This window comes from Dermochelys coriacea, chromosome 17 (genome assembly GCF_009764565.3).
Source record: "Dermochelys coriacea isolate rDerCor1 chromosome 17, rDerCor1.pri.v4, whole genome shotgun sequence".
NCBI classification, from domain to species: Eukaryota; Metazoa; Chordata; order Testudines; family Dermochelyidae; genus Dermochelys; species Dermochelys coriacea.
Window position 1 is genome coordinate 252,636 of NC_050084.1, and position 27,035 is coordinate 279,670.

Genomic DNA, 27,035 nt, shown 5'->3' on the forward strand with positions numbered 1-27,035 from the left:
AGCGACATAAGTTTTGCAGACATAAGTGGTAGTGCAGACATCGCCTGTGCAGAGTAAGGCTATCACAAAAACATAGGGCTGTACCCAAGTATCTAACACTGAGGGGGGAAAAAAAATGCTATGCTTACCTCTAGACACACTGATTGCCCCAGCAATCAGATAACTTTACTGAGTCAGTCCAAAGACACTAAAAACAAAAAGCATTTGTCATCTATCTGTAGCAACAGAGGGAGCTGCCCACCCCCAACCAAAGCCTTATTAACTACAATATCACAACGCTGTCCATACCAGTTCTCAGATTCATTTTCTTTTTGCAAACTCATAAAAATACAAAGTAACTGCAGTCACATTACTGGAGAGAAGATTCAAATCATTAAAACAAGATGCACCCTTTCTGCGGACTAGTCAGATACTTTCCTTAAATTACTGTTATTTACAAATAATCATATCCACTTATGTGGGATTATGACTAGGGCCCTAACAAATTCATGGCCATGAAAAATGTGTCACGGACCATGAAATCTGGTCTCCCCCCTGACATCTGGTCTTTTGTGCGCTTTTACCCTATACCAGGGATAGTCTATTTTTTGAAAAGGTCCAAATTTCTTGGTCAAGGTATACTCAAGGTCCAGACTCCAGAGAAAATAATAAAAATCTAATAAATAATAAAATAATTATTAATTATTATTAATTATTATTATTATTATTATTATTATTAGTAAATAAAAAGATTTTGGGGTCCATTCAAAGACACCAGGTAGTCTGGATTTAGCCCATGGTCCACCTATTGACTACCCCTGCCCTATACGATACAGATTTCACAGGGGAGATCAGTGTTTCTGACTCAAAAGAGGGTTGCAGGGGGTCACAAGGTTATTTTAGGAGGGTTGCAGTATTGCCACCCTTACTTCTGCATTGCCTTCAGAGCTCAGCGGCCGGAGAGCGGTGGCTGTTAGCCAGGCGCCCAGCTCTGAAGGCAGCGCCCTGCCAGCAGCAGCACAGAGGTAAGGATGCAATACCATATCATGCCATCCTTCTGCGCTGCTGCTGGTGATGGCTTTGCCTTCAGAGCTGGGCTCCCAGACAGCAGCAGCTGCTCTCCAGCTCCCAGCTCTGAAAGTAGTAGTGCAGAAGTAAGGGTAGCAGTACTGCAAACCCCCCGCCCCAACACTTTTATGGGTCAGGACCTCCACAATTACAACACAGTGAAATTTCAGATTTAAATAGCGGAAATCATTAAATTTATGATTTTTTAAATCCCATGACCATGTAATTGACCAAACTGGACCGGAATTTGGTAGAGTCCTAATTATGACTGTGAAGTGGACAGCTTGGTGCAGCAGCAAGGCACAGAACTGGGAGCCAGGACCCCGAATCCTATTCTCAGCTCTGACACTAACCTGTTGTGTAAATCTTGGACAAGATGTGCCTCGGTTTCCCCATCTATAAAATAGGGCTAATGATACCAACCCTCTTTTGTACAGTGCTTTGAGATCTGTGTATGCAAAGTGCTAAATAAGAGTAAAGTATTATTATTCCAACATAGTTTAAGAGCCTTGCAGAAAAGAGCATTTTGTGACCAAGGCACACAATGGGAGCCATATAAGTACCTAAAATAGATATATATGTGCGCGCGCGCGTGTGTGTGTGTGTGTACACACACGCTCTCTCTCTCTCTCTCTAGGATAATGAATAAACCAAAGCTTTTAAAATTACAGGCCATTACCAGCTTTGTTATAGCAAATGCATAATCAGCTTCTTTCTTCTGACTCAGCCACACCCTTCTCTTAATCATTGCTCTAGATGATTTTATTAACCTGCTAAAACCTCACACTACCATCCTGAAGAACAGGTCTTCTTGGGGTCTTCACTTTGTTTTAATTAGAACAATTTAGGGTGTTACAATATAAACAGAATAATAATGCAATTTGCAACATTTTGGAGTGAAATTTTTTACTGATTATCTGAGGAACATACCATGATCTCTACTAAGGTTAATTTTTTAAATTCTACACGGAGAGTTTTAAACAAATTAACTAAAGCATTCTCAACTTAGGAAATGGCAGATTGGCAATTTTGCCATTTGCATTCAGCTCCATACCATTTAATGGTCAAAGGAACAATATCTTTCATCTACAGAAGTTCACTCTCAGCTTTCCTGTCTATTACCCAAGAGCACCTATTTCTAAAGCACAAAACTCAATAAAAGAACACATTATCTTGACACAAAATATGCATTGTACATACCTGCGAAGAATCAGGTGAATACACACACACTTATGTTGTGAGTAAATATTGGTATACCTATCGAATGGGACATACTGGCTGGCTCTCAGAGGCTGGTTACTTCTCGCAGCAGTCTCTCTTAGGCTCTCACACACGGAGACACAGTATATTCCCCTCCTCTTCAGGGGGACGGAGGGGGGCTGAAGTTACGCACACACAGGGACTCGCTCGGTATAAGGGTTACACACACAACGCCGCTGACTCCTCAGTAAACCCCGCTTATTCTCTCGCCTTAAAACGCAGAAAGTGAAACTTAGCCGCTACGTCCCTCCTTTCCATTCAGCCTTTCCTAGGACCTTGGAGCCTCCCAGGATCACTAGCGCTGGGCCTGTAAGAGGCGCTGCTATCTTCACCACCACCCCCCACAGCCGGGCGACGGGGGCTCTGCACGCAGAACACCCCCACGTCTCACCTGTGGATCGGGCCGGCCCCGCGCGGGAAGCAGGCTCCTGAACCGCTAGGGCCGGAGGGTCTCCCGGAGAACGTGTCACGGCCAGCACCCCGTCCGAGCCTGCGCCCTTCTCGCGCAGGAGCAGGCCCGAGCTCGGAGCATGCGGAGAGAGCGCGGTGAAGCCGCTGCCCTCACTCCGCCCTCAAGGGCTGCCCGGCTCTCAGCCCGGAAATGTGGGCAGCAGCAATTCACGGCGGCGGGGGGCCCCGTGGATCCAAACCACCTCCCCGCTAGCGCGCCACGGGGGTGCTTCGCTTATCCCCCGAGTCGAGCCCAGGCCGGCGGATTCTCGCCTTCAAATCACTCCGAGTCGCTGCTGGTTTTTGAACACGCTGTGGAATGTTGCATGAAAGAAGTCAGGAGTGGTAAGGAAATAGAGCAGTAATGCCTGTCTGAGACCCACCCATCCCGCCTCACACACCTTCCTACTCTGACTAGAGCCTGCCAAGAGATAGATCCCCTTCCAGATCAGGGTTGGAAGGGACCTCAGGAGGTCATCGAGTCCAAGCCCCTGCCCAAAACAGGGCCAATCCCCAATTTTTGCCCCATTAAATGGCCTGGTCAAGGATTGAACTCACAATCCTGGATTTAGCAGGCCAATGCTCAAATCACAGAGATATCCCACCTTCCCTCCAACCTGCCAGTACTAGCTCTTGCCTCCTTAGCAGCAAAGAAAGAGCTTATGTTACACTGGACATGCCAAATACAAATCTGGACAACAGGGGCTCTTCTAAAAAGTTTAGTTCAATCAATCAAAATAACCTGCACTGACCAATCATCCTCCTCCTAAACTAGGCTACATCTTACACAGTAAAAATGGTAAACAAATAGTATTTTTCAGTTCACCTCATACGACTATAGTACAAATCACTTTATTCTTTACAGAACTGTACTCAAAACAAAACAATGTAAAACTTTAGAGCCTACAAGTCCACTCAGTCCTACTTCTTGTTCAGACAAGCGCTGAACAAACAAGATGGTTTCCATTTACGGGAGATAATTCTGCCCGCTTCTTATGTACGTCACCTGAAAGTGAGAAGCATTTGCATGGCACTTTTGTAGCCAGTATTGCAAGGTACTTACATACTAGTTATGCTAAACATTTGTATGCCCCTTCATGCTTCAACCACCGTTCCAGAGGACATGCTTCCATGCTGATGATGTTCGTTCAAAAAATAATGCATTAATTAAATTTGTGACAACTCCTTAGGGGAGAATTGTATGTTTCCTGCTCTGCGTTTACCTGCATTCTGCCATATATTTCATGTTATAGCAGTCTCGGATGATGACCCAGTATGTTGTTCGTTTTAAGAACACTTTAACTGCAGATTTGACAAAAAACACAAAGAAGGTACCAATGTAAGATTTCTAAAATTAGCTACATAGAATTATAGAATATAAAGGTTGGAAGGGACCTCAGGAGGTCATCTAGTCCAAACCCCTGCTCAAAGCAGGACCAATCCCCAACTAAATCATCCCAGCCAGGGTTTTGTCAAGCCTGACCTTAAAAACGTCTAAGGAAGGAGATTCCACCAACTCCCTAGGTAACGCATTCCCGTGTTTCAACACCCTCCTAGTGAAAAAGTTTTTCCCTAATATTCAACCTAAACCTCCCCCACTGCAACTTGAGACCATTACTCCTTGTTCTGTCATCTGCTACCACTGAGAACAGTCTAGATCCATCCTCTTTGGAACCTCCTTTCAGGTAGTTGAAAGCAGCTATCAAATCCCCCCATATTCTTCTCTTCCACAGACTAAACAATCCCAGTTCCCTCAGCCTCTCCTCATAAGTCATGTGTTCCAGTCCCCTAATCATTTTTATTGCCCTCCACTGGACGTATTCTAATTTTTCACATCCGTCTTGTAGTATGGGGCCCAAAACTGGACACAGTACTCCAGCTGAGGCCTCACCAATGTTGAATAGAGGGGAACGATCACGTCCCTCGATCTGCTGGAGTGCCCCTACTTATACAGCCCAATATGCCATTGGCCTTCTTGGCAACAAGGGCACACTGTTAACTCATATCCGGCTTCTCATCCACTGGAACCCCTAGGTCCTTTGCTGCAGAACTGCTGCCTAGCCATTCGGTCCCTAGTCTGTAGCGGTGCATGGGATTCTTCCGTCCTAAGTGCAGGACTCTGCACTTGTCCTCGTCCGCATCAGATTTCTTTTGGCCCAATCCTCCAATTTGTCTAGGGCCCCTCTATGTCCTATCCCTACCCTCCAGCATATCTACCTCTCCTCCCAGTTTAGTGTCGTCTGCAAACTTGCTGAGGGTGCAATCCACACCATCTTCCAGATCATTTATGAAGATACAACATACATCACTCGACCCAAGGTTTAAGAATCTGAAGTGCCTTCCATAATCGGAGAGTTACGAGGTGTGGAGCATGCTTTCAGAAGTCTTAAAAGAACAACACTCCGATGCGGAAATACAGAACCCGAACCACCAAAAAAGATCAATCTTCTGCTGGTGGCATCTGACTCAGATGATGAAAATTAACATTCTTCAGTCTGCACTGCTTTGGACAGTTATCAAGCAGAACCTGTTATCAGTATGGACGCATGTGCTCTAGAATGGTGGTTGAAGCATGAAAGGACATATGAATCTTTAGTGCATCTGGCACATCAATATCTTGCAATGCTGGCTATAGCTGTGCCATGTGAACACCTGTTCTCATTTTCAAATGATATTATAAACAAGAAGCAGGCAGCATTATCTCCTGCAAACAGGGGTGAATAACTTAAAGGACTTACCGGTACGCCGGAGTCCTGAGCAGGAGCATAGCCTCAACGGGAAGAGGTGGGGCCTTTAAATCAAGATTTAAAGGCCCACAGGCTCCAGCTGAGGCTGGGAACCCTAAGGCCTTTAAATCACCCTGGAGCTACCAGCTGCAGAAGTGGCTGGAAGCGCAGGGCCCTTTAAATCACCGCAGGAGCCCTGCCGCCGCTACCCTGGGGCTCTGGCAGCAGGGCTCTGGTGGTGCTTTAAAGGGCCCAGGGCTCCCTGCAGCAGCCAGAGCCCCAGGCCCTTTAAATCACCACTGGAGCCCTGCCGCTGCTCAGGATAGCAGGTGATTTAAAGAGCCCGGAGCTCCCCGCAGTGGCAGGTGCACTGGGCCCTTTAAATCCCTGCCTGAGCCTGGCTGCCGGAGCTCCGGCAGCCAGGCTCCAGAGGTGATTTAAAGGGCCAGGGGCTCCCCGCAGCCACTGGAGCCCCGGGCCTTTAAATCACTGCCGGCGAAGCCGGTCCGGCCCGGCATGGCGTACCAGCTCTTGCCAGTACGCCCTACTAGACTGGGCTGGCTTACTTTCACCTCTGCCTGCAAATGTAAACAAACTTGTCTGTCTGAGCGATTGGCTGAACAAGGAGGAGGACTGAATGGATCTGTAAGCTCTAAAGTTTTACATTGTTTCATTTTTGAGTGCAGGTTTTTTTGTACATAATTCTACATTTGTAAGTTCAACTTTCATGATAAAAAGATTGCACAATACTTGTATTAGGTGAATTGAAAAATACTATTTCTTTTGTTTCTTTTTACAGTGCAAATATTTGTAATAAAATAATATAGTGAGCACTGTATACTTTGTATTGTGTTGTAATTGAAATAAATATATTTGAAAATGTAGAAAAATATTTAAGTGAATGGTATTATATTAATCATGCAATTAATCACGATTACATTTTTTAATCGCTTGACAGCCCTAGTTTCCAGTAAATTTCTTATCTGTCCTGCAGTGAAGATCATACTGTACAGAGTTTATGTATGAAAATCTTGAGAACAGAAGCCTGGATAAAAGGGGAGGTGCTGATCATGTTTCTCTTGCTGGGTTTGTTTAAAATTAGCAGAAAGGTCATTTTTAAATTTTCTTCTCACTAAACTGCACAGAGCTACACAAACTGGCTGCCTGTAGATAGTGTTGCTGTACCTACTGTAATCTAGCCTCCATAGCTATCCTCAGCCTATTTTTCATACCAGTCTTGGGCACTTCACTCATTCTGCATACATAAGAGACAAACAGTGAAGCAGCATCACTGGTTCAGCAGATACCATACAGGACTAGGAGTCAGCAGACCTAGATTCTATTCCCAGATCTGACACTGAACTACAGTGTAATATCAGATGAGTCACTTCTCCTCTCTGTATCTCTCATTTTCCCTCCATCCCTTTGTATTGTCTATTAGACTGTAAACTCTTTGGAACAGGGCCAGTTTCCCATTTTGCATTTACAGAGCATCTAGCACAATGGGGACCCACTCTCAGTTGGGACTCATGGCGCTACTATAATATAAATAACACAAGCTTATTTATTAGAAAAGCCTCTGTTGGGGAGTGCTCTCATTCTTAAGTGTACTGACAAAATTTCTAAGGCGATGGCAAAGGAAGTTTTACCTCTTCTCCCCAGTGACTCATTACCGGGCATGAATCATCAGCAGGATAAACTCATGGTAAGGCCACTGGGCCAAATCAAGCTTTAGTGTAACTTCACTGAAGTCAATGGGAGGAATCATCCCATTACATTTAGGTGGCCATCAGTTGTTTGGAGCAATAGGGATCTTCACTCACCTCCCCAGCATGTTACATACACGCTCAGACGTGAAGTGCACATAAATCTTAGGGGGGGAAGGCAATGATATTTTCAAGTATTTTCAATGATATTTTCATTCACAAACCAAGCTCCCACCTACTTGAGATGCCGCATACAACTGTATTTTGAACACTAATCTATTGTACATTTTGCTGAATTCCTCAGGCACAATGCCCCCCTAAGAAACTTAGAGGCCCTGCTGGGCCCTTTTAGACACTGGGGCGTGAGCCCTTCTTGATTAGGGGATAAAATAAGCAGTGGCAACTTCCAAGGACCTGAAGAGGTTGGTGTAAGGTTGAAAGTGTCTCTTTCACCAACAGAAGTTGTTCCAATAAGAGATATTACCTCACCAACCTTATGTCTCTAATCACCTGAGACCAACACAGCTACACCACATCACTGCAAAGCACCACACACTCATTTTGCTCAAGTGAGCTGTCACTCATAGTAGATTGTGCACATCTTCATACTATGTATTCCTCTCTTTTCCTCCATGATTTGATCACCAGTGAAACAGTTAGTACTGGCATTTAAATTACACCCATTGGGCATTTAAATTAACATGCAATTGAAATTAATTGTGCAATTTACTCCTTTCAGAGCTTTTGCTTCAGAATCTCTGCTGACTAAGGCAGACATCACTGCATCAGTTACACCAGCGGTTTCCAAACTGTAGGTCACAACCCCATTTCAGCAGAATGGGTTGCAGTAATCCCTAGTGTGTGGAGGATGCCATTTTGTTCTGGACAGTGTGACCTTGCATGTAGTGTGTGTGGCATGACATGATGCATGGACGACGCCATTTTAGTTTACAAAATGGTGAGCTTCGCACAATGCAACCTTGTATGCACCATACATACGATGTCACACTGTGCAGATGACAATTTTTTCTGAGAAAAATAGCATAATTCATGCAGTGAATTGTACATATGGTGCATGCAAGATTGTTACCTCAATTTCTCTAGAAACCAACCCAGGGTTACACTTATATTGTTTTATTACGATGCTACTGTTGGGGGGAGAGGTGAGGGGGGTCACACTCACTCTTCCAAGACAGGCACAGCACTGGAGATGTCAGGATCCTTCAAGGTAAGTGTCCCACAGCGCAGCGATGGATGGTGTGATTAAGGTAAGTCTTCCCGAGGCACGAAGAAATGCAACTCAGCAAACCCCTGGCCAGGCGGTCCGGGCGAAGGGCCTTCACAGGAGGTACAAGCTTGTGAATGCACTCCTGAGCACATGGCCCCTTCCCCTTTTAAGGACCTGCTCCTCATCGCCTGCAACTAGAGATGACTTGCCTGCATCTGGTTGGACACACTCCACCTCAGACAGTGTCCATGCATTGGGGGTGTGAGTGCTGCCTAATCAGAGTCATGACCTGCAACTAGAGATGACTTGGCTGCGTCTGTTGGTCACACTCCACCTCGGCCAGTGTCCATGCATTGGGTTTGTGACTGCTGCCTAATTAGAGTCCCAGACATCTTGTCTACCTGGGAGCTCTTCTGATCTTCCAGCTGTTCAACCAGCCCATTCATCCCACAAGCATTCCAGGAGGGAGGGGGAGGAGAAGAGAAGTGTAACTGAAAAGGTTATCCACAAAAAGAAAAGGAGTACTTGTGGCACCTTAGAGACTAACAAATTTATTAGAGCATAAGCTTTCGTGAGCTACAGCTCACTTCATCAGATGCATCCGATGAAGTGAGTCTGGCTCACGAAAGCTTATGCTCTAATAAATTTGTTAGTCTCTAAGGTGCCACAAGTACTCCTTTTCTTTTTGCGAATACAGACTAACATGGCTGCTACTCTGAAACCTGAAAAGGTTATAAAACTTAAAAAGGCTATGCTAACAATAACTGAAGTTACAAAGTGTGCAAAAAGGTTGTAGAACTTTATGATACAAGTTACAGATCTTACAATTGCATTTGAGCGGAGGCTTTATGTAACAATCATGATGTGTGGATGATGCCATTTTGTAGAGCAAAATGGCATCTTCCATGTTGTCTGAGGTCCCAGCTGAAAATACTTCTTTATAATGGGGCTGTGCTGGCAAAAAGTTTGGAAACCTGTGAGTTACTCTCAAGTCGCATGTTGTACGTTTTCTTCACAATCATAGCAGATAAAGGCTCAAGGTCAAATCACTGGTACATTCTGTATGGCCTAACAAGCCAGTTAAACTGGTTTTATATCTGATTTCCATCACTGGAAAGTGGGAAACAGTGTACATATGAATCTGGCCCTTTTTAAAGTTTAAATTTCTGGAACATGAGATGAACAAACAAATTAGCATCCAGGAGCCACTGCTCCCAGTCACCTCCTCCCCTTGCTGTAGCAATTTAACCCATCCCACTCAAAGCCAAGAAGAGAAGCCAGGAATACTGATTCCCAACATTCCACAGTTATCTAGCAATTAATTACATAACTTATTTGCAAACGATGCATTGTATCCCCTTCTAGCAGCTGGTGCAGAGGAAGAATAACTGACTGCTACTGTTATCGGCTAACAGGATTACTCTTAGAACAAGGGGTAGCAGTATATGCAGAAAGAAAAGGAGTACTTGTGGCACCTTAGAGACTAACAAATTTATTTGAGCATAAGCTTTCGTGAGCTACAGCTCACTTCATCGGATGCATCCGATGAAGTGAGCTGTAGCTCACGAAAGCTTATGCTCAAATAAATTTGTTAGTCTCTAAGGTGCCACAAGTACTCCTTTTCTTTTTGCGAATACAGACTAACACGGCTGCTACTCTGAAACCTGAGTATATGCAGAGAATCTTAAGAGCCCAGAGGTTCAAACTCTGCTACAGCCCTATGCAAAAGATAAGTTTGCAGTTGTATATGCTGGAATTTGGATTGTGGTTGGGTTTTTTTGTTTGTTTGTTTTTTGGCTACTTTTATTTTAGATCTCGATAATTCCCAAAAAACCCACAAACCCACTGAATTTGAACAACATTAACTTGCGAAGTCAAACACTCAAATGCAAGAAAATGGCAGAATTAAAATTGCCAGTGCAACCTTAATTCTATCTCCTTGTGCGTATACATTATGATACAATCTTTAATTACAGACTCATAGTATTATTTCTACAGGAGCCCTGCTTCATTTAGTGCACAACATGAACAGTAAGTGACGTAGGATGATTTACTGAGTGAGGGCATCAGATGTGCGATTCCCGTTCAAGGATGTGTAGTGAATTAGGTAGGGGATGAAAAGAGAAAACTAATTTCAATTTTAAACATAAATGCTCTTGCACATAAATTTCTGGACTGGGACCCAGAAGAATTAGCTCTATTTCCATGTCTATCACAGACTTTGAGGCAAGCTGCTTAAACCCAAATTTTCAAAAGTAGCCACTAATTACATAAATTTTTCTGTGAGTCCAACTTTAGATACCTACAGCCTGATTTTTAGAAGCACTGAACACTCATCACTCCAATTTAAGTCAGTCAGTGGGAACTGTGGGTGCTCAGCATCTCCCAAAAAAGAAAAAAAAAAAAAAAAAAATATCAGGATCTACAAGTTGGGAGCACTCTCACATTAGTACATGCTTGAAAATTTGTGTTTAATTTTTCTGTTTCAGTTCCTTCATAGTGGTGTTGTGAAGATTAATTCATTAGTGATTGTGAGGCATACATACTAGGATGAGTGGCATAGAAAAGCTGGTGAAGAAATATAAACAAAATCTTATTCAGTGCAGGGTTTGGGTGATGTGCAGTAAATACGACATGGGACCACATACTGAATAAGGGTAAAAGAAAATATTGACAGGTTTCAGAGTAGCAGCCGTGTTAGTCTGTATTCGCAAAAAGAAAAGGAGTACTTGTGGCACCTTAGAGACTAACAAATTTATTAGAGCATAAGCTTTCGTGAGCTACAGCTCACTTCATCGGATGCATTTGGTGGAAAAAACAGAGGAGCTAAAATGTTGAAAATATTGAAGAGCTGTCTCATTCACTGAGAACTTCCCATTCTTTGTACTGAATGAGGCAGTGTTTTTTTTTGGAAAAGATCGTAGAGTCACAGAAGAATCATAGAAGATGAGGGTTGGAAGACACCTCAGAAAATCATCTAGTCCAACCCCCTTGTGGTATCATCTAATTAGAATAAACCATGCAAATCACTGTTATAGAATTGCAACAAATCTTATACAAAGTGTGATGTATGGCCAGAAAGGGTTAAGCATCCTGCATGATAATTGACCCAGAGTCAACCATTAGAGAGATTCATAGATATTAAGGTCAGAAGAGACCATTATGATCATCTAGTCTGACCTCCTGCACAATGCAGGCCACAGAATCTTACCCACCTACTCCTGCGATAAACTTCTTACCTATATCTGAGCTATTGAAGTCCTCAGATCATGGATTAAAGACTTCAAGATGTTAGAACAGTATGTAAATGATAATTAAGGCCATTCCATAGTAGATCGGCTAGAACTTTGAAATGCAAACCTATATTGTTAGAAACTAGAGGCAATACTAATTGTATGTGTGTACTCATATCTTGTTTAATGCTAGCCATGTAAACAGACACTGTCTGTCTGTCACTATAGGTATTGATTCAGAGATCAAAAGGACATATTAACATTTAGATGAACTGTAAACATAGTTTCGGAGTAGCAGCCGTGTTAGTCTGTATTCGCAAAAAGAAAAGGAGTACTTGTGGCACCTTAGAGACTAACAAATTTATTAGAGCATAAGCTTTCGTGAGCTACAGCTCACTTCATCGGATGCATTTGGCGGAAATGCATCCGATGAAGTGAGCTGTAGCTCACGAAAGCTTATGCTCTAATAAATTTGTTAGTCTCTAAGGTGCCACAAGTACTCCTTTTCTTTTTGTAAACATAGTAACATCATTGTTTTCATCTCTCTTTGAAATGTACAGCAAATCACCTGAGACTCATGAAAAATGGGCAAGTGCCTTATGTTAATCTGTGTAGATAATTACCAGGGATGCTTAGAAAATGGGTCCACTTCAAGTCCCCATGAGTGACTATTCACCTAAGGAACTGTCAACACCTGAAACTGTATAAAAGACCCTTGGGTCGCCATCCTTTTTATCTTAGATCCGCTTGATGCTTCATGTACGGGAAGCTTAAGCCACAAGGCAGAGATCCCAGTCCTGACTGGATCACCCTGAATATAAACATTTGGACTATAAACCTTCTGACCTTAATATCTATGAATCTATGACTCTCTCTAATGGTTGACTCTGGGTCAATTATCCTGCAGGATGCTTAACCTTTTCTGGCCATACATCACACTTGGTATAAGATTTGTTGCAATTCTTTAACAGTGGTTTGCATGGCCACTTATTGGCCCACATCCACATAATGGGCCACGCTGGGGAGACAGCAAGGAAAACCACAGCTTCACATACGCCAGTCATGGTTCTCGCAGATCAGTGTATGTGTAAGCACGCAGGACTATATTTATGCACCGAAATGGACAGACATGTTTTCTACCTTTCCAATTCCAAAATCCTATTCCATTAAGTTATGCTTAAAGTTTGTATTGCATTGTAGAAAAATATACAAAAAAACATGCACTGATTTTGGCACTCAAATTCCTATTTTTGGAAAATAAAATTACCTTTATTAGTTCACAACGCATACTGCAGAATGCATAGCCATACTCAAAGTACACAGTATGTGTAAATGTACAATAAATGCCACACTATTTCTAACAGGACCCAAAGCACCAATCCAGAGAACAGTCCAGCACAGAACAGTACTATCGATGACGGCTAAAGTGCTCTATCAAAGCCTCTGTTAACCACGAGACTCCATGTTGAGCTCTTCTAGTGGCCATTGTGTCAAACTCAAACTCAGAGAGCCACTCCACCTCTGCACTCTATCATGGCAGTAACTTTTCCCCCTTTTGCCTCACATATATTATGCAGGACCCAACAGTCAGCTATAACTATGGGGATATTGTTCTTACTGAAATCCAATCTAATGAATAACCACTGCCAATGCCCCTTCAATCTACCAAAAGAACTTCTGGGAGACACTAGGGAGATGATGGCTGCATAGTTTACAGCTCTCTTCCCAACCTTCTAAAATTCATCAGCAGCTGAATCACTTTTTTGCCATCTAATTTTCATCAGATATTATTCTACAACTATTTTCTTTTAGTTTAATACCATTACAGATGCTTCTCAATCTCCAGACTTTCTACAAAATCCTAAAAAGCAGAAGCTATTGGACAGCCGTCTTGCAGCCAAGACAGCTGACTAGGGAAGGCTGCCCCTCTGAGACTAGATGAAATTATGGACTGGCTAAAATAAATCTCAAATGAACAGACTATCTTGAGAAAAATAACTGAAGATATAACAAAGCAAAAGTATTACCAGTACACATCAAGCTAATTTGCAAGGCTTGGCATCAAGACTAGATGAAGCTGAGAACAGAATCTCCTTACAGTGCGTACTATGAATATAAACAGGAAAGGACTATTCAACCCGAAAAAAAAATGGTTAATGATCTTGAGGGAAAATCAAGGAAAACAGTCTGAGAATTGCTGGTCTTCCAGAGGGATTGGAAAAAGGAAGGTCTGTGGAATTTTTATGTACCATGCTGCTAACGCTTTTGTTTCTGCACCCAGATCAGAACTTAGACACTGAAAGAGTCCATCGCTTGCTTGCACCAAATCTCCTCAACATAATTATAATATTTTAAAAATGTAATACTAAGGAACTTGTAAAAAGCCCATGAACTTAAAAATCTAACATGGAAAGGACACAGGCTGATGATTTTCCTGGTTATACCAAGGATGTGGTGGAAAAGAGGGCTAAATTGAACAGATCAAGAGCGTTAGCGTTTCATTTTCTTCCCTGCTACTTTCAAAAGTTAAAAAGGAAGGCAAGATGCTTAGTTTTATGTCAGCAAAAGATGATGAAAGGTATCTGATCTCACTACAGCAAAAAACTCCACAGAAGATACTGACGTAATGAATTGGAATAACTTTACCAGATCAGTCACTACAGTGCTGAAATTCAGTTCTCAGTCTAGCAATAATAATGTTCCATGTATATAAGTAGCCTGGAAGAGAGCACAGAGTTTTGTGAGAGACAGACAGCACTGTGCTGTGTCACTTGTCAGAGGCAACATCACTGCATCCCACCCTGTGTCAAAAATAGCATTATGCTCCCCGTGTCCTGACCTCACTATACCACATGCTGGAGGCAGCATCAACTACTTGTGCACACCATGCAGGATTAAATCCTTCACTCTAACGGAAGTGGCACCTTGTTGGCGAGTTGGACCTTTTTTTTTAAAAAGGTAAATAGACATTCTCTTTTAAAAATTGTAAACGAACCATGGGTTGAAAATTAGTTCAGATCTTGGCAGGTAAATTTTCATCTATTTTGTTATAGAACTATTTCTTTTGCCATTTAAAAAAGTCTTAGAGATTTAGGATCTCTAGTCTAAAGGCTTTCCTTTTCTCTTCTAGCTAAATACATAACTTTAGTTCAAAAGGATCTGTATTTCTTCCTTAAAAACAGTAGGAATTGTTTATGATGGAGACTAGAGTGAAGATCTGCTTCCAACCCTGAAAGGCAAGTCTTAAACTGCAATTCCATGTGTTCTAAAAAAATGAACCTCTTTCTCAATTGTTGGCACACAGATTTCTACCCTTTAGGGTCAGGTGATGTCAATTTCTGTGTGCGGCTCCCTGGTTCTCATCTCGTCCCTTTTTATTCATTCCTGGTTTGCCATATAGTCCTCCTCCAAGGTTGATTTTAGTTGCGTATCTCCAGGCTGCCATTCAAGGAAAGGCCACTTCCATTTTTCATTACTTGCCATTTCTCCCTTCGATATGGAATCTTGTTTTATAGGGATGGGGAATGAAGGGACATAAGACAAGGAACTACATACAAGTAATTGTGTTTGTTGCATTCATCCTACTCCCATTCCCTAATATATTATTTATATTTGTATTATCATAGCGCTCGGAGCCTAGTCGTGGTCCAGGACCCTATTTTGCTAGGCACCGTCTACACACGCATCTCATTCTTGTGATTTCAGGTTTTTTTTTGAATGACTGAGGAGAAAGAGCCTTACAACACAGTTCACGTGAGTGGAAATCTATTTTGCTTTTGTTTCTTTTGTAGATGGAGCTATATATATATATATATATATATATATATATATATATATATATATATTGTCACAAATCTTGCTTTGTATGATGGAGACAGAACAATGACTGGATTCAAATAAACAAATAAATGGATTAGTATGTATCTTATTACTTAAGACTAAGGACAGGTTCTTCATAGCACACAATCTTTTCTCTTACCTCACAATGAGAGCATGTTTCCCATACCATCCACACCTGTATTCCCAAACAATGAGAACAGATTCCCAATCCATAATGAAGGCAGATTCTGATACCCCAACCACAAAGTCTTCATGATTCTCTCAATCTCTGTTCTTTAAAACCAAGAACAGATTTTCCAGAATGCTTTCAAATGCTGAATACCCTTGTAAGAGTGTGTTCTCCAAAAAACTCTCATACCACAACAGAAATCATATCTTCATCAGCTTTCAGACAGTGAGTCTCCTACATATTTCTAAATTGATTATTTCATCTCCAACTAAAAATTCAAGGCAAGCAAAATAATACTTACATTGTTAGTAGTACTTACATTATCAGATTTGTTTACATGTAGGACCTACCACACCCCATATTTGTGTTTTCTTTTGTAATTCTTTTTAAATGAATATGTATATTTTGTAATAGTGTAAGTGTTAGACAGACAATCAGAGAATAATCACAGAACCAGTACAGCACTGGTCTAAGTTGATCCACGCTATCTGCCAATAGGCCTCATCCTTATTATGGAAGGACCTCCAACTCCCTTACTGAGAAACAAGTTCAGTCACCATGACAACAGAATCTTTGGCCTCTACTGCAACTGCCAACAAGAATGACATCAACCAACCAATTTCACATCAACCAACCAGCCATCAGATTGTGAGACAGGGTGTAAAGGCCCTACCTGGTCACTAACAGGCAATAAGTTAACTCCAGCTCAGCTTCACTTTCTCCATGTACAGGTACTAGGGGAAAGGTAAGGAAGCAGAGCTGACTGCAGGTCGATGAAGATGCTACAAGAAACTCTATAAACCTATCAACTCTAGCAGCCTGCATCATTTCATGGTGAAATAGTGAAGCTAAACACTGTGAGAACCATTTTATTCCATAACCGTTCAGCATAGCCACACTAACAAGCCTCAGAGTAGCAGCCGTGTTAGTCTGTATTCGCAAAAAGAAGTACTTGTGGCACTTTAGAGACTAACAAATTTATTTGAGCATAAGCTTTTGAGAGCTACAGCTCACTTCATCGGATGCATTCAGTAGAAAATACAGTGGGGAGATTTAAAACCTAAAAGGTTTTCCTCCTCCCCCACCCTGCTGCTGGTAATAGCTCATCTTACGTGATCACTCTCCTTACAGTTTTCAGAGTAGCAGCCGTGTTAGTCTGTATTCGCAAAAAGAAAAGGAGTACCCGTGGCACCTTAGAGACTAACAAATTTATTAGAGCATAAGCTTTCGTGAGCTACAGCTCACTTCATCGGATGCATCTCCTTACAGTGTGTATGATAAAACCCATTGTTTCATGTTCTCTGTGTGTGTATATATAAATCTTTCCACTGTATTTTCCACCGAATGCATCCGATGAAGTGAGCTGTAGCTCACGAAAGCTTATGCTCTAATAAATGTGTTAGTCTCTAAGGTGCCAGAAGTACTCCTTTTCTTTTTACTAAAAAGTCTGGGTTTTGTGGAAAACAACATATCCACTCACAGCACCCCCTTCAACCGTTGCTGTACAAGACTGTTGAGGCACTACTCTATAGTTCCTGGCACAAAAGTTTCTCCATAACAGGTGCTGTTCTCAAGATAGCAAATTATTGTTTTACGCAGTTTTAATTAATATTTTAAACTTTTTTTAAGTAGCGAACTAACAGCTTTTCTTTTGTATCCTCTCCCAGGTACCTATCATTCAGGCTAAGGCCTGAGTGAACAGTTCTCTTTGGGAGAGACCATCCAGTCCAGCCAATGTCCTCTTAAAGCAACTTGCAGGCCATTTAAAAGGAGGATGGGAAAGACTAATGGTGTCTGCAGCATGACCTTCTGGCCAGCCAGAGGTATAGGATTTCTTATGGGGGGGGGGTCGTCGGGTAAGTTTTACTTAATTAATGTTTGTGCAATCTGTAAGGCAGTTATGCTCACCAGTTTTCATATGGAAGTTTTAAATTGCTTAGTAAAATGGTATTGAAAGGAAACTGGAGTAACAGAATATGCTTGCTTCAGCATGCAATTGCTTAGCACAAAACACTTTTGCAATCAGTATTGCAAAGATATTTAATAAATGCAACACCAATCACATAAATTTAGAGTAAAATCAAGGCCTGGGTAAAATAAAGTTTGATTACTACATGTAGGGAAATGGAAAGTTATTTTTTACATATTACTGTATACAGAGAGGTATTAAGACAGAAAGGATGGTCCAGCAGTCAGGGCATTAGCCTGGGGATATGAGAGACAGGTTCAGTTCTCTGCTCCACCAAAGGGTTCCTGTGTTACCTTGGGCAAGTCACTTAGCCTCTTTGTGCTTCAATTTCATCTCTGTAAAATGGGAATAACAGTATAGAATCATAGAAGATAAGGGTTGGAAGAGACCTCAGGAGGTCATCTAGTCCAATCCCCTGCTCAAAGCAAGACCAACACCAACTAAATCATCCCAGCCAGGGTTCTGTCAAGCTGAGCCTTAAAAACCTCTAATGATGGAGATTCCACCACCTCCCTAGGTAACCCATTCCAGTGTTTCACCACCCTCTTAGTGAAACAGTTTTTTCCTAATATCCAACCTAGACCTCCCTCACTACAACTTGAGACCATTGCTTCTTGTTCTGTCATCTGCCACCATTGAGAACAGTCTAGCTCCATCCTCTTTGGCAGTTCCCTACCTCACAGGGTTGCTAAAATCTTTAAATGTATTTATCCTCATAAGGCACTCAGATACTATGATAATGGGAGCCATAGAAGCACCTAAAATAGACAGACAGGGACATATGTACATAGCTGCGTTTAGGTACGACTTAGGTATGGCTTAAATGACTACAGAAATAATTCACATCATTCACAATTGTGTCTTGAGTAGCTCTAGCATATACAAACAAAAAATAATACAGAAATGTGAAGTGAAACGTCAATTTCTTTTAGAAGCGAGATTTATTCACTTGAAAGAAAAACACCTTATAAAATGCATCCGATGAAGTGAGCTGTAGCTCACGAAAGCTTATGCTCAAATGAATGTGTTAGTCTCTAAGGTGCCACAAGTACTCCTTTTCTTTTTGCGAATACAGACTAACACGGCTGCTACTCTGAAACCTTATAACTAGTTGCAGTGTATTCTTAATTTAGCAGAACTGACAACTGCAATTTCCTATTCAGGGCATACCTTGACAGTAAAAGGAAAACAACAATTTGTTACTTGACCTTCAAAAATCCAGATAAAAATATGCTGTAGGCTTTAACCTTTCTGAACTGCCCATTTTATTTTAAGTCTTTTCTGTGACATTTACACAGATATTAGAAAATTGAATACTTTGAGTACAGTATAATTCAACACAGATTGTTCATGTGGAAGCCTGAAGAGAGAGAGAAATATATTTTGTAGCTTTTTAAAAAACAATGCACAGTGGTGCTCTCAGGAACATTTAACTCTACTTGTGTGTTGAGCTATAGGTAAAAACCCACCCAGCACTGACTGTCCATTAGCAATGCACATACACACAGGATTCGAAACATAATTCAATAAAGTGGTCATGAAGTAACTAGATCGAAAACCCAGTTCTACAAGATGCTGACAATTTTCATCTTATTTTTCTTGATACATTGTTCTATTCCTATTTTTCACTCTTTAGTATTTACTAATCTTTGGATTAAATTTCTGACATGAATCCAGTGGCAAGATTGGCAATGGATATCTAAGAGGCTGGACCTTATTCTTTTTAAAACTGGTTTTCTTTCCTTCAGTTATTTTATAAATCCTTTCCCAAATTCTGATGCACCAACTAAGTGCTCCTGGGCCATATCAATTACAAATCATGCTAAGTGTGGTGTACTCAAACAACACTGTTTTGAACACTTCTGCCATTTCCTTAATTCTCAATCACTGACTCTTCTTTTCACTGAGGTGAAGTATAACACTGCTGAGTTTGAAAATTTCTATTTAAAAGATGGTCACAATCATTCTAATTAGGAGTCTTTGCAGTAGCCCCATTACCCTTCTCACATTAACTTTTCTTCTGAACTCAGAACAATGGACACTAGATTGCTCATTTTGAATATAACTAACTCCAAAACAAGAAGTGAAAAGAGAAAACAGTAAGAAACACAGGCTTACAGTCTTGCACTCTCCATTCTGACTGACCACACGGATGATTTCTCCTGTGGGAATGTACTCAATTTGCAGTTCCATCTTTCCAGAACTAAGTTAGTAGATTTCTCTGTCCTTTAGAGGAGGGTGCCGACATCAAGGAACAGCAACAGTATTCTATGAAACAACAGACTGAGTAGATTCTTTGGTCCAGAAGTCCTACTGTGAGCGGAAGAGCTGAATCCTTGTATTTAAACTAAATGTAGGTGTGAGCTCAAACTACAATTAAGTTCAAGCACTAGTTTCCACTAAATTCTGGATCGTTACAGTGAGTCAAGACAGTTCCAGGAATCGTTAATTTATGTCCTTGCTTGTTGCTGTTAACTCTAGATGTTCCATTTCAGACCCAGAGAACATAGAAAAGTCAGGTTGCTATGGCTGGAATTTGACAGTTATTGGCACAAAAGTACTGTACAGTAGACTTTGTAAGCACTGCCCTGAGATTTTATGCAGGAAAGATTCTCTGTGTTGGACTGTGCTGTAGCTCACGAAAGCTTATGCTCAAATAAATTTGTTAGTCTCTAAGGTGCCACAAGTCCTCCTTTTCTTTTTGTGTTGGACTTTGAGATGTTGGATTTAAAGAGATGGTGCAACAGAAAATACCAACTATTCCCACTGTAACTCCAACAAGTCCTTCAAATTACTATAGAACTAAATTCTAATTAAGCTCTTCATAGTTAACTAGTTCCGACAAAATCAAACATAGCAGTCACCATTAAAGAGAGAGAAAAAAGTTACCCCACAGCATTTCTTACTCTAAGTACAAGGTAAAACTGTTGGAACCACCATATATACCTTTGAGGCATCTATCAGTGTTGCACCTGGCTGTACTTTACTCCCTATTTTGGGGACAATGTTTAGAAACACTGCAAATGACCCTTCATCCTTAAAGCCTCTAAACAGATATCCTGAACAGACCAAAGAAAAAAATACCAACAAATAGGCTAAACGCTGGATATTTCAAAACCTGCTGTGGTAGATGTATCCACTCTCGGTAGCCATATTTAAGCTCAGACACTTGATTCCAGAGGAAGTAATTCCAGATGAGGAGGCTTGCTACTGAGAATACTTGAATCCTAAAACATTTATAAATATATAGCACCTTAAATGTCACCCACAAGTGAAAGGATTAACAAGAAAAGAATGGCACAGATGATCATTCCATTGCAGGTCTGAGAACAAAAAGTTTGTTGCTTGCATTGGTATTTCTTGCCCTTGGAATTATTATTCTGTCCTTAGGTATTATGTGACAGGAAAAAGATTGTTCTAGGCCAAGAGGCATTTCCCTTGTCATGCATTTTTCATTCTACCTTCAAGGTTGTTTCAAAGGATAGAAATTATTGGTTCCTTTTCCAGAGCTATTTCCTAGGATAAAAATCATTGCTTCATCATTTCTCCAGCTGGCAACTGTCCTATTCCCACAACCATAAAGCAGTATCTAATCTATCCTTCCTATCTAGGTATTTAAGTATTCATATCTTTGCAAGTGAAATATAATTTGTTTCTCAGATCTTCAAAGGAATAATTTCAATTATATGCATAAAACTTCTGGATCTCAGTAGCAAACAAGAAAGGGTAAACAGAAAAACAGAAGAGGAAAGTAAAAAAGCTAGAAGAAGAGAACTGAACAAATAGGCAAAGAGACTCATAAAAAAGGTAAAATGTCAAACAGAGGAGAAAGGGGAGGCCATGCATTAGATCTTAAAGGAGAAGCCAAGGTTGTAGCAAAGCAATTGTTTACCACACTGAAGTCCTCACCACTACTTGTGTGGGATTGACAGTCAGATTCATGCACTGTTGTAGCCACATCAGTCCCAGGATATTAGAGTCAAGGTGGGTGAGGTAATATCTTTCATTGAACCAACTTCTGTTGGTGAGAGACACAAGCTGTTGAGCTTACATAGAGAATGTAATCAATCACAAATAGTCAAATGCAGACAGTCAATTTCAGAGGCATGGCTGACAAAGTTATCTTAAATTTTTTTTCTTGTGGATTAGTCTCTTTCTTTGAGAAATTTCCTTATGACTTCATATTTTTATTCTTCCGGCATCTCTCTCTGTTTTCTTCCACTCTGCTTCTATCCCCAATTTTTATCCCATGTCTGAGATTTCCTCTATGACTTCAACGTTTTCCTCCAGTAGCACACAAGCTAGAGAGAGGAGCCAAGTTTCCCTAAACCAGTTTTCCTGTTTTCTGGTTTGACTATATATATATATATATATATATTAATATTATCTTGACATGTAGTTGTAATAGCCCTTCTGGTAGAAAGAAAATAGAACTCTGTTACAATCAATGTAAAAGGGTTTTTTGTTTTGTTTTTAAACTGAGGCTTCTGGAGAGACAAAACCTACAGATTTCAGAGTAGCAGCTATGTTAGTCTGTATCTGCAAAAAGAAAAGGAGTACTTGTGGAACCTTAGAGACTAAATTTTATTTGAGCATAAGCTTTTGTGAGCTACAGTTCACTTCATCGGTTGCATGCAGTGGAAAATACAGTAGGGAGATTTTATATACACAGAGAACATGAAACAATGGGTGTTACCATACACACTGTAACGAGAGTGATCAGGTAAGGTGAGCTATTACCAGCAGGAGAGGAAAAAAACCCCTTTTGTAGTGATAATCAAGGTAAGCCATTTCCAGCAGTTGACAAGAACGTGTGAGGAACAGTAGGGGGAAAAATAAACACGGGGAAATAGTTTTATTTTGTGTAATGACACATCCACTCCCAGTCTTTATTCAAGCCAAACATAATGGTGTCCAGTATGCAAATTAATTCCAATTCAGCAGTCTCTCGGAGTCTGTTTAAGTTTTTTTTGTTGAAGAATTGCAACTTTTAGGTCTGTAATCGAGTGACCAGAGAGACCGAAGTGTTCTCCGACTGGTTTTTGAATGTTATAATTCTTGAGGTCTGATTTGTGTCCATTTATTCTTTAATGTAGAGACTGTCCAGTTTGACCAATGTACATGGCAGTGGTGCATTGCTGGCACATGATGGCATATTTCACATTGGTAGATGTGCAGGTGAATGAGCCTCTGATAGTGTGGCTGATGTGATTAGGCCCTATGATGGTGTCCCCTGAATAGATATGTGGACACAGTTGGCAACGGGCTTTGTTGCAAGGATAGATTCCTGGGTTAGTGTTTTTGTTGCGTGGTTGCTGGTGAGTATTTGCTTCAGATTGGGGGGCTGTCTGTAAGCAAGGACTAGCCTGCCTCCCAAGATCTGTGAGAGTGATGGGTTGTCCTTCAGGATAGGTTGTAGATCCTTGATGATGCGTTGGAGAGGTTTTAGTTGGGGGCTGAAGGTGATGGCTAGTGGCGTTCTGTTGTTTTCTTTGTTGGGTCTGTCCTGTAGTAGGTGACTTCTGGGTACTCTTCTGGCTCTGTCAATCTGTTTCTTCACTTCAGCAGGTGGGTATTGCAGTTGTAGGAATGCATGATAGAGATCTTGTAGGTGTTTGTCTCTGTCTGAGGGGTTGGAGCAAATGCAGTTGTATCGTAGAGCTTGGCTGTAGACTATGAATCATGTGGTGTTGTCCGGATGAAAGCTGGAGGCATGTAGGTAAGTACAGTGGTCAGTAGGTTTCCTGTATAGGGTGGTGTTTATGTAACCATCGCTTATTAGCACTGTAGTGTCCAGGAAGTGGATCTCTTGTGTGGACTGGTCCAGGCTGCGGCTGATGGTGGGATGGAAATTGTTGAAATCATGGTGGAATTCCTCAAGGGCTTCTTTTCCATGGGTCCAGATGATGAAGATGTCATCAATGTAGCGTAAGTAGAGTAGGGGCATTAGGGGACGAGAGCTGAGGCAGCGTTATTCTAAGTCCGCCATAAAAATATTGGCATACTGTGGGGGCCATGCGGGTACCCATAGCAGTGCCGCTGATTTGAAGGTATACATTGTCCCCAAATGTGAAATAGTTATGGGTGAGGACAAAGTCAAACTTCAGCCACCAGGTTAGCAGTGACAGTATCGGGGATACTGTTCCTGACGGCTTGTAGTCCATGTTTGTGTGGAATGTTGGTGTAGAGGGCTTCTACATCCATAGTGGCTAGGATGGTGTTTTCAGGAAGATCACCGATGAACTGTAGTTTCCTCAGGAAGTCAGTGGTGTCTCGAAGATAGCTAGGAGTGCTGGTAGCGTAGGGTCTGAGGAGGGAGTCTACATAGCCAGATAATCCTGCTGTCAGGGTGCCAATGCCTGAGATGATGGGGCGTCCAGGATTTCCAGGTTTATGGATCTTGGGTAGCAGATAGAATACCCCAGGTCGGGGTTCTAGGGGTGTGTCTGTGCGGATTTGTTCTTGTGCTTGTGCTTTTTCAGGGAGTTTTTTGAGCAAATGGTGTAGTTTCTTTTGGTAACCCTCAGTGGGATCAGAGGATAATGGCTTGTAAAATGTGGTGTTGGAGAGCTGCCTAGCAGCCTCTTGTTCATATTCCGACCTATTCATGATGATGACAGCACCTCCTTTGTCAGCCTTTTTTATTATGATGTCAGAGTTGTTTTTGAGGCTGTGGATGGCATTGTGTTCTGCATGGCTGAGGTTATGGGGCAAGTGATGCCGCTTTTCCACAATTTCAGCCTGTGCACATCGGCGGAAGCACTCCATGTAGAAGACCAGTCTGTTGTTTTGACCTTCAGGAGGAGTCCACCCAGAATCCTTCTTTTTGTAGTGTTGGTAGGAAGGTCTCTGTGGGTTAGTATGTTTTTCAGAGGTGTGTTGGAAATATTCCTTGAGTCGGAGACGTCGAAAATAGGATTCTAGGTCACCACAGAACTGTAACATGTTCGTGGGGGTGAAGGGGCAGAAGGAGAGCGCCTAGCAGAAGAATCTGTCCTATCTCAGGGCAAGAGTTTAGCTGGATAGATTAACAATATTGCTGGGTGGGTTAAGGGACTCACTGTTGTGGCCCCTTGTGGCATGTAGTAGTTTACAAAAGAAAAAGGACACTAAACTATCTAGAGAAGCAAAGTGTGTGTTGTAAATGGCTTGTCTAGTTTTTGTAAAGTCCAGCCATGAGGAAGTTTGTGTGGAAGGTTGGTTTTTTTTTTTTTTTAAATGAGAGTATCCAGTTTTGAGAGCTCATTCTTAATCTTTCCCTGTTTTCTGTATAGGATGTTGATCAGGTGGTTCCGCACCCATGTTTATTGCCCCCACACTGTTCCTCCCACGTTCTTGTCAACTGCTGGAAATGGCCCACCTTGATTATCACTACAAAAGGTTTTTTTTCCTCTTGCTGGGAATAGCTCACCTTACCTGATCAAGCTCCTTACAGTGTGTATGGTAACATCCATTGTTTCATGTTCTCTGTGTAAATAAAATCTCCCCACTGTATTTTCCACTACATGCATCCGATGAAGTGAGCTATAGCTCACAAAAGTTGATGCTCAAATAAATTTAAAACCTACAGAGTTCTCCCTGACGAACTAGCTCCCACTGTAACTAAACACTGCTTGTATTGTCAGACAGGATATCCCTAAGTATTGGGTTGGACAAAGCAGTTATTGAAAGACTGGTGACAACTCTACAGTACTCTGTACTACATTCTGATTTCTACAGTTTGGAGTAGTACAGAACTTAGTACAGAGTCCCTGAAATGGCAAGGTCCAAGAATGTGGAGGGAGAGGTAAAATGAACTATATCTAAATAACTAGCTTCCACAGAACACAATGGACATCATTCTTCTCCAAGAAAGATATCTGGAGAGCATGAGAAGTTGAGGAATCAGAAACAAGAATATGAAGTAGTACTCTGTTAATGCTTAGAGCGTGAACTACAAGTGTGTTAAAAGCAATGTAATCACTCAGTGAGGAGTTCTTTTGTGACCATCATATACTTTTATTCCGAAAACAATTGCCTCATTTCATTCACATTAAAAAGGTAGAAAAATCTGTCATCAGGGTACAAGAGGATGATTTGAAATATTCCTGGTAGTCATACAGTTCTCTGCCTCAAAAAGAGCCACCACACAGAGTAATTTCTCCCTCAAGGAAAACATAATAATTCAAGCTTTCTTGAGCTGGCCCTTCCACTGCAGCAAATTAATTAAGGGCAGGTTCATCCGAGTGTCACTGCTGCAGGAGCAGAGAAGGAAATAGTGGTGGTGCAGACAATAGCCCTTATCAGAGTGTATTTTTAGGATACAGAAAACACACAATACATCTCAGAAATATTTCCTGTTTAGACACAGCTGTACTATCTATGTCCAGAGATGCATTGTTTATCCTGAAGTCAGCTGAGAATTAGAATTTCCTACGTGGATGCTAAATGAGGATAAGCTTGCTAAAGTTCCTTGGTAAACATCCTTCCCATTTTAATAGAAAACAAAAAGAGTACACTGATAACACTTAGCCATGAAGAGTTGCCCTTCTTATGGACAGAAGTAGTAAGTGGCAATTTACATTTAACATGCAATAAATTTACTTTGAAATATATGTCAAGATACAACAGCTTCTTTGCAGGGAGAAGACAAATATTCTTACCTCTTCAATTAGTGGCTCTCAACCTTTCCAGACTACTATACCCCTTTCAGGAGTCTGATTTGTCTTGCCAAATTTCACCTCACTTAAAACTACTTGCTTATAAAATCAGACATAAAAATACAAAAGTGTCACAGCATGCTATTACTGAAAAATTGCTTACTTTCTCATTTTTACCATATTATAATCAATTGGTATATAACTATTGTACTTACATTTCAGTGTATATTATATAGAGCAGTATAAACAAGTCATTGTCTGTATTAAATTTTAGTTTGTAATGACTTCGCTAATGCTTTCTATGTAGCCTTTGTTGTAAAACTAGGCAACTATCTAGATGAGTTTAAGTACCCCAGAGGTACATGTACCCCACGTTGAGAACCACTGTCTTAAATCACAAAGTTAAACCAAATTGTTATAAAAACAGTTCTTTTGAATTAACTTTAGAATAAATTTATTCTAAAGTTAATGCAACAACTTAAATGGCTTAAGCATTTTTATAAAGAACATGTCAAGAAACATGGCTGGAGTCAAAATCTCAAGTATTTAACGAATGAGAGGGAACTCTTCTCCTCTTCTGAACAGCACTGCATCTGACTCTTCTCTCCTTCACCCCTCCATGTTACTGACATCTACCATCCACCCAACTCCTCCATCAGCCTTCCTCTCTGATTTTGACTTCTGTCTCTCTCTCTTCCTCTCAATCTCCCATGCTCTTTGGTGATTTTGGCTTCTCTGTTGATGATCCATTGGATGCCTTAGCTGCAC

At 41.2% G+C, this 27,035-nt stretch overlaps 1 protein-coding gene and 1 long non-coding RNA gene across 6 annotated transcripts in view; one reads left to right on the plus strand and one right to left on the minus strand.

The window, feature by feature from the left end:
- MYO1C (myosin IC) overlaps positions 1–27,035 on the minus strand; it is a 164,092-nt gene that overhangs the window by 121,935 nt on the left and 15,122 nt on the right. Inside the window, exon 1 of one of the 5 annotated variants that reach the window (XM_043499332.1) lies at positions 19,747–19,940. The exons of 1 other annotated variant lie outside the window; for it this stretch is intronic. In XM_043499332.1, coding sequence (XP_043355267.1) covers positions 19,747–19,821 — 75 coding nt within the window. In that variant the 5' untranslated portion in view covers positions 19,822–19,940. Of the gene's footprint in view, positions 1–128; positions 174–2,517; positions 2,860–19,746; positions 19,941–27,035 lie in introns of those variants that run through there. 3 more of the 5 variants (XM_043499333.1, XM_038375457.2, XM_043499337.1) reach the window with 3 other exon arrangements.
- LOC122456970 lies at positions 12,638–17,620 on the plus strand. The gene is made up of 3 exons (XR_006276189.1): positions 12,638–14,608; positions 15,356–15,403; positions 17,327–17,620. It is a non-coding gene; the product is annotated as an uncharacterized LOC122456970 (long non-coding RNA).